The following is a 12732-nucleotide window of genomic DNA, read 5'->3' on the forward strand; positions in this document are numbered from 1 at the left end:
AGCATCACACAAAGTTTGGTGGAGCACTATTGATCATGACCAATTTGAAATCTGAGCAGCTATTGCATACCTTTCCCAATATTGAGCCTGATGACAATCCCCAAGGGGGAAAGAATGAAGAGCATCATCAGGAGGGGGATCAGATCATCATCCATGCTTGAATGGGACTCTCCAGTGACACTGTTGTTTGGGGTCCCTCCTGTTCCTGTAAGTAAGCCCTATAAACTCACTGGTTTATCAAACTGGACTAGTATGGAACTGTAGCTTTAGCCTTTCTTTGATGTTCACATATCCCCAAGAAAAACTCAGGCAATATCTGGATACTAAGAACATACTTATTTATACTGAAAGTACTCTCCCCACATACAAAAGGGGACAAACCTGAGTTAGAAAGCTTCAAACTCACAGGAAACTTTAATGTATTCTTTTTCCTTTTTTTGAACACTTTGACATAACACAAACTTAACTTTTAGCTACCAATGTTGGACATGAACATCCATGTGCGCGTGCACACACACACAGACACACACACACACACACACACACACACACACACACACACACAAATAACCACTGTTTATTATTTGGTCTCTTAAGAGTCAAGTTAAATTCTAATTTTTGCAACTTTAATTCTAATTTTTGGTATATCTTGCTGGATGTTTTAATATTTCGTAACTGATAAACCTAGTCACATTTTCTACTTTTTTACTTTTTTTAATATTAAACACTGACAGATTATGACAAAAGGCTCAAAACAATCACCATCCATAATGCAACAAACTGGGCCGGGCGGTGGTGGCGCACGCCTTTAATCCCAGCACTCGGGAGGCAGAGAAAGGCGGATCTCTGTGAGTTCGAGGCCAGCCTGGGCTACCAAGTGAGTTCCAGGAAAGGCGCAAAGCTACACAGAGAAACCCTGTCTCGAAAAACCAAAAACAAAACAAAAAAACATAATGCAACAAACTAGGACATGATTAGAGGTAAGAATGGTGGATGTGTACACAATAAATCAAAGCATATTGAGAAAATAACTGCCCTCTATGAAATATGTTTACTGTTTCTTCTTTTTTGAACTTATGAACATTAATGTTAGATCATAATAAATATAAATTATTACTTAAATATATTTCCTTATTTTAATTCAGCTCGAAGATAATTTGTCTTTCAACCTCAATGTACAACTCAGATAATAATAGAAGCAGGTGCTACATACCTGTCATAGGCCAATGGTTGAGCAGAATGGTGATTAAATTTAGGACTGCTTCTAGAAATTGTATTTCCTGGTGATATGTTATTTATACGCTGTAATACACAAATATTTGTTTAGTATGCAGACATTTTCTTTACCACAGATATATGTGTTTATGTAAACCTATGCAATTTAACTCCCAAAATAACTCCAAATATAAAGTCTATGACTCCCACATGAGCAAATATAAACATGAAAACATCATTTGGAAAGTTTCAGCAAAGATAACAGACATAGTTTCTCTTCCTGATCAGTCTTAGCTCTTACACGGCGCTAGTGAACATTCCACAAGAGTCTGCTAGCTCCTCAGATTTGCCAGGACCCCACAACATCAGATTTGTCTCTTCTGGAAGCATAATCTAGTTGAGTAACTATTCTGCATCCTAATATGGTCCTAGACTCTCCTGCCTAAAGCTGAGTCACTAACGTGCCATAAGAGGCTTCATTGCAAATGCAATCTGAGGAAACTTGTTTCCTACTGGAGGGTTTAAAATCCAAAACCCAAGGCCTTCATTCTTGCAAGAATCTGCTATAGAGAAGATAAATTAGCTGCCTCTTCTTGACTGGAAACATTTTTTTATTTTTATGATCACAAGAGTTCCCACTGTTTCTTATATTTTGCTTTCCTTCTAACTAGCTCTAATATTATTAAATCCTCCAAGGCTAAAATCACATGTTCAGCAACTTTCTCTAGTCTCTTAGAATATATAATTTAAGAATTTGGTTAACATCGTTGCATTTATTTCTACAAATGGGCGAAACATATTTTTAATTTAGAAAATTTTTACTTTATGTTAAGAGTGTCTCATCATAAAATCAATGTGAAGTTATTATAAAATATCACATGGTTTTCCTATGCCAAAACATTTGATCATGAGAAAGAACAGACTATCTTGAAAGATGACATCACATACCAAGGATCTGTTGAGCTTGCTGTAAGTGTTTTCCAGTGCACTCCTAAGGCCATCATTACTGTCATGCAGCTTCCGGTTAGCTGTTCTGTATAGGAAATAAGTTGACAAACAGATACAGGAAGTACTGGGGGATCAATGCTCCCACTCTATTTTCAGGCAGTGACATTCACAATGTACAGATATGTCACACATTTTGTAAACTTCTATTTCCCTTTGAACCCCAGAAACAGATACAAAGTGCAATGACTGAATTGATTAACTCTCTTTCCTGAAGGCCTGGGAGAATTATAAGAACAAATTTGCTGGGCTATGGCACTTGCTCTTACCTTAAATAATTCCTGTGCCAATAGGCTTAATGCAAGTCTCTGTTCTCCCAGTTCACACAACTCAGCCCCAAGCACTGATGCATCATGCTATAGCATGCTGGCTATTCCTACATCTCATTCTCTTTACACCCTGATGGTATTTCAGTATCAAGCATACACTTAGTTACTGATCTCAGACTGATTGGGGTGTAAATACGAACTTAAGTAATTACTTCATGGGATATCATGAAAGTCACTTAATATCTGCTTCTCTTGGCTAAAAAATGAGGATCACAGAGTCCCTGTCTCATAGACTATCTAATTTTCCTGTTTATAGCCACTTCATCCTTCATATCACAGCCCTGTTATCACTCCCACCACGAGCACTTTATTGACCTTCCATAGCTTTCCATGGGGGAAATGCACTTTTCCTCTGTCATACCTCTCTCCTTTGGTGATATCTGTCATTTATTTCTATGAGTAACCAGTTTCTGTCTTCCTCTTCTCTACTAGATGCATAAGCAGAGAGGTTTTTTTTTCTCTGCTTCTCACTATTCTATCCTCAGTTCCAGGGGTTCCTCACCCATGAAGGCTGCTAACTGAGAAATCTACTGTATGAGTTAACAAGTAAATGAATTAATAATACTATATAAAAAGTGACTTCTGCACTTTCCACCATAGAGAGTTAATGAACATTAAAAACTGGAAACATTTGCCCAGGCCATTTAGTGGACTGGAAACCAAAGAATATACTGTATAAGTGAAACAAATGAGGGAATGTCAAGATTTCTTGAGAAAGATCCTCAGAAGATGGAATTACTACAACTTAGTTGTGAAGTTGATAGATTAGGATAGAATTTCTTAGAAAATCTTTTTTTAAAAAACAAAGAAAAGAAAACTAAAAAAAAAAATGTATATCTGTAGTCAGCATAATAAAGTGAGAAAGAATGACTAAATACTATCCGATGATCCCATTCATGTGAGGATGTGAGGAGCTCTCCAGATATGCAGTAGAGAGCAAAGAAGGTGAAGAGTGAATTCCTTTCAGAGGCATAATACAGATAGGTGTTTGACATATGCTTTTCTGACATGGAGGGACCTTGAGAACTAGACTGTGTTGGAGTAATTTAGTTAGAGGCAGATGAGTCAGGAAGTGAAGTGGACATGCCAAATATACTGCAGTGAGAACAAACACTGACCTGAACTCTGGACATGGCAAATTGTTAATAAAACATGTGCCACATGTAACACAAACATTAGCTAAAATGCAATGAGCATTTCATATGAGAACTTACTGGAGGATTTCAATTTGCCTCTCAAGACTACTGCGATCTTCTGTGTACTCTCGGATTATTTCCAGATCCCTGCAAAATTATACGTAAGGTTTCAGTGAGGAGAGATGAGACAGCAGGTATGAGCATGAGGCACAGCAGATCTCAGCACTAGCTTCTAATCCTTACAAGCTACCATGCCTCATCTGTAAAAACCTGTCTTTTGCTGCTGAGGTAAAAATCCAATTGCATATAGGAATCTAAGTTCCTCAGTCAAAAATTCTGATCCCTTTCAGAATGTCTGTAAACTAGCTTACCAGTTTTTAGTGTGGGTTTTTTTTTTTTTTTTTTTTTTTTTGGTTTTTCGAGACAGGGTTTCTCTGTGTAGCTTTGCGCCTCTCCTGGAACTCACTTGGTAGCCCAGGCTGGCCTCGAACTCACAGAGATCCGCCTGGCTCTGCCTCCCGAGTGCTGGGATTAAAGGCGTGCGCCACCACCGCCCGGCTTTAGTGTGTTTTTAAAGGTGTTTCCTATTCAAACCATTTTTTTGTCCAACAGTCTGATCATTTCTTCCCAAGCCAGTCTTTCTTCTCTATTTCATTGTTTCTCTGACTTTCCTCTTACCTACAACATCTGTAAGACTTTTTTTTTCCATCTGTGATGTGGCGATAATAAAGGTTCCTACAAGATAGGATAGTCTATGGATGAAGGCATAAATACTAATAATGTGCTAAGGATGCTCCTGGTGGATGGCAATGTTAGTTGTGTCCGTAGATATTACTGCCACTAGGTCCTCTTGTCCTTGGTCCAACATAAGCTGACCTTTGCTCCAGTATTCACCTCCTGCATTTCCTTAACACGGGCTGAAACAAGACAGTTACCCAGCCCTGATGTTGCTAATGGTATTACTGTTGACCCTCAGTGTATACTGCTTAACTTTTTGTCTTGGCTTTCCCAACTGAACTTGAAATTTTTGAAGGGCAACAGTATGTTTCTTTTATTTTATATATGCTGAACTCACAATCCAGAAAGAACATATCCAGTAAAAGTTGTACAGTTTAATACTACAAAGCCTTAATTCTGATTGAAGTTTGAAAATAAATAAAACCATTTCCCCCAAATGCCCAAATTTACTCTCTGTATATGCATACATCTTTATCTCTCACATAGAATGCCTGACTCTGATTATGAGAGGTTCTAAGTTATTAACACCAATACCTCAAAACAAATGCACTGAATAATTAATAACTCTTATTCTTATGTTTTACACCAGCATTCCAATTTGAAAAGCACTTTTAACAGAAGATTGTATTTACACAGTATTTTCTTCCCCCAGCCCCCTAAACCAAACATTTTTTAAGTCCTGCACTATCCTAAGAGGCAAATAATCAAATATCAAATAGTTACTCTTTTAAAAAGATTAAGCGTGCATACACACACACACACACACACACACAGAGAGAGATGGAAATTTGTCATTAAATGTACCATAATTAGAAATATATATGTATATATACATATATATAATTTCCCCAAAGTTAATGAATGACTCTCTATTATGAATAGTTTCCTACCGTTCAGAATTCAGACTCTGGTCAGCAAAATCACTTTTCAAAGCATCTAGTTCACTCTGAAGGAAGGCTACATTTGTCTGGGCTTCCAAAAGATCTTTCTTGAGTTTTTGATTTTCCTAAAGAAAATGAACCACGAGGGACATTAGACTCAGGGTTTCTTGCTTCTAGAAAAATGAAGCAGTATGTAGTAGAACCCCATACAAATAAAGCTCCTGCCTTTCTTCAGTTTTTCACATCTTCCTATTCAAAGAACCAATTATGTACTCAAATATTGTACATTATGAAAGTTTAAAATGGTTTTTCATTTAGTACCTGACATCAGTTCCAAATTATAATAAATGAGGTCTGGTAATAATGCACTCATATTATTAGAAAATTAATCAAGATGAAACATACAAACACCTTCCCAAAATTAGTTATACTGGTTTCTTTTAATAATAAATACTATCATCTAATTTGTTTAAAAATGTAATTAATAATAGACAGGTATAGTTATCAAATTTTACATTTTTCTTTTTCCTTTTTCATTTTCTTTTTATTTATTTATTTATTTATTTATCTATTTATTTATTTATTTATTTTTTGGTTTTTCGAGACAGGGTTTCTCTGTGTAGCTTTGTGCCTTTTCCTGGAACTCACTTGGTAGCCCAGGCTAGCCTCGAACAAAAAGATCCTCCTGGCTCTGCCTCCCGAGTGCTGGGATTAAAGGCGTGCACCACCATCACACAGCTACATTTTTCTTTAAAAGAGAAATCACTGGACACTTGTGGTTCAAATAGTTGACTGTGCACAGAGATGGTCTATTTCCCCTTCCCAGAAAACCTCATGAATATGAAATTACATTGGAAACAAACCATTTACAGTTAAAGGAATGGAAGAAGGGATCATGAATTGCCAAATTACTTAAACACATTTCTAGAAATTGGAGACTAGATGATGGGTGCCACCCTAAAGAAGAGTTGGGAAAGACAATGGGGAATGTGGGGATATAATAACTTTAGACAAACAGCTGTGGAGCCTCCATGGGACTGGACTAGGCCCTCTGTATAAGGGAGACAGTTGTGTAGCTTGATCTGCTTAAGGGGCCCCCTGGCAGTGGCATCAGGATCCATCCCTGGTGCATGAGCTGGCTTTTCTGGAGCCCAATGCCTATGGTGGGACACTTTGCACAGCCCTGATGCAGGGGAGGGGCTTGTACCTGCCTCAATTGAATGTACCAGGCTCTGTGGACTCCCCATGGGAGACCTTTCCTTGTTGGAGGAGGGAATGGGGGGTAGGTTGGGGGGAAGGTGGGAGGGGCAGGAGGAGGGAGAAGAAGGGGATCTGTGATTGGTATGTAAAATGAACTAAAAAATTCCTTAATTAAAAAGAAGAGTGTACCCCCCACCACAAAGCTTTTCCCCCAGTTTCCAGGTATAGAAGTGGCACAGAACCTTTTAAGAAGAAAAGCCAAGTAGGTGGTCCTTAGGTTAGTTGGGGTGCTGTCCATGGAAGTGATTTTTGGAGGTCAGTTGCTGCTCCCTGTTTACCCTTCTGGCTCCATGCTTCAGCTGTCTACTAGGAGGTCCACAGTGAAGCTAAGCTGACACTGTCCCATGATCTTGAATCCCTACAACTCTGAAATAAATAAAACCTTTTCCTTATAAAGTAAGCCTGCCTCCAGTATGTAATCATGCTAATAAAATACACCAAGGCAGCACTCTAAAAACAAATGTTTAGGAGGTCCTGCAGAAGAAAACAAGAGAGGCTAAGTGGCCATATCAAGGTAGAATGAAAAGTGGAGCTAGGGGGCTAGAGAGGTGGCTCAGGAGTAAAGGATTCTTGTTGCTCTTCCAGAGGATCTGTGTTCTATTCCCAGAACCCACATGGTGACTCACAATCATCAGTAACTACACTTCCAGGGGATCCAATGCCCTCTCTTGGCCTTTATGAACACCAGGAACACATATGGTGCAGAGACATACATTCAGGAAAAATACCCATATACAGAAAGTAAAAATAAATACATACTTTAAAAGGAGAGGGCAGGGAAAAGAAATTAAAATGAACTGTGCATGGCAGCACTTGTCTTTAATTCCAACACTGAGGAGGTGGAGACAGGTGGATCTCTGTGAGTTTGAGGCCAATTTGATCTACATAGTGTTTCTACTCACTTAGTCATTTAGACAAACTTTCAAGGAAATGTGTGTGTGTGTGTGTGTGTGTGTGTGTGTGTGTGTGGGTGTGTGTCTGTCTGTCTGTCTGTCTGTCTGTCTCCAATAACATATCAAAGGTATAGTGACCAGCACTGGTCTATCATAGTTTAGTAATAAATGCCACATACAAAAATCAAGAATGATATTAAGAATTTAAATTTTTTAAACTTTAACAATGTACAATATTTGAATCAATAATTGGTTCTTTGAACAAGAAGATTTGAAGAACAGGGAAAGTTAAGAGTGTGAGAGTTATGTACTGCTTCATTTTTCCCAGAAACAAGAAACACTGAGTGTAATTCATTTAAGGAAATATTATGTTATAATGAAGTAAAAAAATTCAGGACCACAGCCTAGGAGTAAGCCAACCCACAATGGACTCTGCCTTCCCATATCAATCACCAATTAGGAAAATGTCTGACAGGCTTGCCTATATATATATATATATATATATATATATATATATATATATATATAGAGAGAGAGAGAGAGAGAGAGAGAGAGAGAGAGAGAGAGAGAGTACATATATGTATATCAAGATTAAAACAATCCAACAAAAATTGTCATTTCATGACCTCCAAAATCAATATTTTCAAGGGAAAATAAATAACTTTACAGTAATGGTGACATAACAAAGATGGTTGAGTATTTTTGTACCACCTAGTTCTATAAGAACTTGATACAAGTTGCAGTTATTGGATCTGGCTATAGGCAAGCCTGGCAGACATTTTCTTAATTGGTGATTGATGTCGGAGAGCACAGCCCATTGTGGGTGGGCTTACTCCTGGGCTGTAGTCCTGGGCTCTATAAAAAAAAGAAAGAAAGAAAGAAAGGAAGGAAGGAAGGAAGAAAGAAAGAAAGAAAGCAGGCTGAGGAACACAGAAGAAGCAAAGCCATTAGCAGCACTCCCCCATGCCCTCTACATCAGATCCTGACTCCACATTCCTACCCTGCTTGAGTTCTTGCCCTCACTGCTTTTGATAAACTGTTATACAGAACAATATGTGAAATAAACCCTTCCCAAGTCACTTTTGGTCATGGTATTTCATCATAGTAATAATAACCCTAACTAAGAATCCTTTAAAACAAGAAACCAGGAACAGAGTCAGAGAATCCAAGAAAGCAAGCAACTCTTCATGAAAGCCATGATCAAAATTGTGGTAATATATTGTGTTCCCCCAATATATTGTGCATCCTAATAAACTTATCCGGGGTCAGAGTACAGAACAGCCACTAGATAGACATAGAGGCCAGAAAATGGTGGCACACACATCTTTAATCCTAGCATTCTGGAAGCAGAAATCCATCTGGATCTCTGTGAGTTCAAAGCCACACTGAAAACAGCCAGGCATGGTGACATATGCCTTTAATCCCAGGAAGTGATGGTAGGAAGCAGAAAGGTATACTAGGCATGAGGACCAGGAAATAGAGCCTGGTTAAGCTTTTAGGCTTTTAGCAGCAGTTCAGCTGAGATCCATTCAGGTGAGGACACAGAGGCTTCCAGTTTGAGGAAACGAGATCAGCTGAGGAATTGGCGAGGTGAGGTTAGCTGTGGCTGGTTCTTTTCTCTGATCTTCCAGCATTCACCCCAATACCTGGCTCCGGGTTTGTTCTTATTAATAAGACCTTTTAAGATTCATGCTACACCAAATAAAGGCAACTACGATGCAGCGTCAGGAATGGCTGAGACTGTGAGGCTAGGAAAATTCTCTCCTAAGTGGGATAATGACAACTGACTAGATAGAAAGCTATGCAATCTCAGCTCAAGAGTCAGAGTAAGCAAAACACTTTTAATATTCGAGAGTAATATAAAATAAAACAAAAGCAGAGGTAAATGTTACTGATTTTTGCAACAGAGAAAACAAACAGAAACAGGAACATACAGAAAAGACCTAAAGAAAAGCTGAAGGCAGGGAAAATCACACGTACAAAAGCAGAGATGCTTCTAAAGGCATGAGGTTAACCAAAGTAAGACAGCATTCAATACTGTGTGCACATTACTTTAAGTAAATTAACTTTAAAAAAAATCTACTCATAAGTGATAATTGAGAGAAAAGCCCTCTTTTAATATAGTTACTCAAATAGATTTTCTGTAATTATACTATCAGTTTCTCTTAAAACTTTTATTCCAGAATCACAGAAACAACAAATAGCATGCATATGTACATGTTGTCTGTGTTGGTTCATTTTCTGTCAACTTGATACAAGTTAGAGTCATTTGGTGACAGGTAATCTCAACTTAGAAAACACCTCCATCAGACTGGAGTAGAGGCAAATCTGTTGGGCATTTTCTTGATTAATGATAGATGTGGATGGGCCCACTGTGCATGGTGACATTCCTGGGCAGGTGGTCCTAGGGATGTAAGAAAGCAAGCCATGGGCATAAAGCAGTAAGCAGTGGTCTGCCTTGGTTTTGGCTTCTCTTCCTACCCTGGCTTCCCTGGTGATGGACTATTACTTGAGAGCTGTCAGATGGAATACACTTTCCTCCCCAAGTTGCATTTGGTCACGGTGCTTTATCATACTTAGAGAAAAATAACAAAGACACTATCTAAAAGGAACTAAATTTCTTCCAGTGAAGGGTGATTCTTACCATTGTTAAATCATAAATTTGTTTCTTTAATGCTGTCACATCTTGCTTTTGACTTATGTGTCTTGACTGTTCTTCAAGCTGAAAGAGCAAACAAAAGATAGGTATTTGGAAACTCATTTAGAAGCATTTTGGTGAAGATTAAAGATATGCTTGAATATTAATGTGGGAATTCTAGCAGTTTTCAATTTTTAACATCTTATGGATTTACAAATCACTAAATGACAAAATCTATAATATTCAAGATTTTTTAAATAATACAAACAATTGGAGAGGGACTTTTATTATTAAATGTATTTTCTTTAAGCACTGAAAAAGTCATTTTGGAAACCACTCCATAATAAAACAACCTAATCCTTGCTTTCCTCATTTGCTAAAAGAATATGGGCATTCCCTTTCATCCTGTATGATTAACACTTTGTTTTACTTTGTAATATTCTTACCTCCTGTGTGGGAATTTTTTTTTATTGTTGATTGAGATAGTCTCATATCATACAGGCTGGCCTTAATTTTGCTTACTTTGCTGAGGCTGGCTTTGAACTCCTGACAATCCTACCTCTCAAGTGCTGGACATATAGATAAGTACTAGAAACAAAGGTGTTCATTACCACAATCTTGGGCTTTTAACTCTGCATTTGGCTCTGTGTTTCTCATTTAATAAGACCTGCTAAGATTCCTGCTACAACAATCAGCTAGAAATTTTTTTTTAAAAAAAATGAATGTTAATATCAGACTCTCCTGTTTTCTTCATAGTGAACTTTAAAAATGCTTACAATAATAAATGAAATCACTAATATCTAAGCACATAAGCATGATGTGAAGCTAGACATGCACAGAGAGAGAATAAATTATAAATGTGCATACATGAGGTCTGCTTGCTGGCTGATACATTCATACCAGAATTCAAGAATATCTAAAACAAAAATAACTTTCCCATGAGTCAGCTGTGGTGGTATACAACTGTGAACCCAGAATTGGAAGGAACAAGTAAGAAGAGCATAAGTTTAGAGCCAGCCTAGGATACACAATGAATTCAAGGCCAACCTGAGAAATAGATTAAGACTATGTCTCAAAAGGAAATGTCAAAAAAAGGGGAGGCCCAAAGTACCACATTTTCTTAGCACTGCAAACAAAAACAAAAAGACTTGACTCCGAAGAAGTAACTTCCCAGATCTGTGAGGTTTTGTTTGCAGGTGTCCTCAAACAGAGGGCTTTTGCACTAGCCAAAAGGTTTACCAGATTTCATCATGCTCATGTGCTTTACCTATGAGCATTACCCATCTTGCCAGAAGCTATCATGTGACAAGACTTCCATGTGACTAATTGTGACTGACAGATGCATAGTAACTGGGTTTGTTGTTGGTGAAGACTGTCTCATTTTCTAGGCATTGCCTTCTACTAGATTGCCTTCTTTTCATATACCCTTTGTATTGACTCTCCTCCAGAGCAGGAGGCAGATCTGGATCCAGCCTTCTACATGTGTTTATCTAGTTTACTTAGCACCACTTGCTAAGAAAGCCTGTTGATTCTCCAATTATGTCCATTGATCTGTGTCTTTCAATATGCCACTTCTGTGTTGTTTTCTATTACTATGCCTGTAGTATAATTTGAACTTAAAATTGGTTATCACAACATATCTAATAAAAAGAGAGATGCATTATAACTTCGCAGAAGAAAATTATGAAAGAAAAAAACCTAAGACTCTCAGAATAATGGCAGTCACAATATTCTTTAAAGTATTTTCTTTATAATTTTTGAGAGCACTTAACATTCTCTCCGATAAATATTTTTACTGTTCTATACAGCAAACATACTACCAAGTGGGCAAGAAGTCTAAAAGGAAAGTAATACAGATTCTACCAGCTGGATAATTTTGAGCAGGCCATTCATCCTATCTGGAGCTTAGTCCTCATTTAATACAATCCTCAAAAGTGAGTTCATATTTAGCATTTCAAATTCAGTGAATGATCTTAATAAATTATAGTCAATAAAATACCAATTACTACAGTTAGTCAGGATAATTCATTATTAAAACTATGTTTTAAATGAGAAGTTAAGGATTGAAAATATTAAGAAAATACTTCTATGTGTTATACGGAAAAAATGGTATAATTTCAATGAGGGCTCAGGTCAGGCCTCATCATCCTCCCTTATGAGCTCTCACTGTTAGGACCTCATCATATGTTATATCAGGTAACAATTTCCACATCTATTCTTGCAATGTACAGAGCTGGGAACTCATAGAAATAAATGAAGACAATGACTAGAAGAGTCCATGGATAAGCTGATTCATAATTCTGGAATCTATTCATAGTATGATGGTCTAGTTATTATTTAAAATAACTACATATAAGATAATCATGGTTTAATTGCTTTATAGAGAACTCCTAGATGATTCTCAGTCACTGCAGAGACTGAGATGATCATGGGTTACAATGGCAAGTTAACTGTAACTTAACTTTTCTTAACTGCTAGTGATGCTTATGTTAAGGGCAGTCTCACCTGGGGTGCCACATTTTACTGGGGAAATATGGTTCCCCTGTTGAGGGTCTTAGTCTCCATAACAAACAAATTAAATAAGAGACTCAAAAGAAATCAAAAGGATAATTTTACTATAATTTAAAGGAAAAATCT

At 37.4% G+C, this 12732-nt stretch overlaps 1 protein-coding gene across 1 annotated transcript in view; it reads right to left on the minus strand.

Annotated features, from left to right (window-relative positions):
* The window catches only part of Rasef (RAS and EF-hand domain containing), a 68059-nt gene that overhangs the window by 24237 nt on the left and 31090 nt on the right, over positions 1 to 12732 (minus strand). The window contains exons 5-9 of the mRNA XM_059254476.1: positions 10102 to 10179; positions 5314 to 5429; positions 3764 to 3832; positions 2164 to 2248; positions 1214 to 1302 (exon numbers count right to left, since the gene is read on the minus strand). Coding sequence (XP_059110459.1) covers positions 1214 to 1302; positions 2164 to 2248; positions 3764 to 3832; positions 5314 to 5429; positions 10102 to 10179 — 437 coding nt within the window. The remainder of the gene's footprint in view (positions 1 to 1213; positions 1303 to 2163; positions 2249 to 3763; positions 3833 to 5313; positions 5430 to 10101; positions 10180 to 12732) is intronic.

Source organism: Peromyscus eremicus, chromosome 2 (assembly GCF_949786415.1).
Source record: "Peromyscus eremicus chromosome 2, PerEre_H2_v1, whole genome shotgun sequence".
In the NCBI taxonomy this organism is placed as follows: Eukaryota; Metazoa; Chordata; class Mammalia; order Rodentia; family Cricetidae; genus Peromyscus; species Peromyscus eremicus.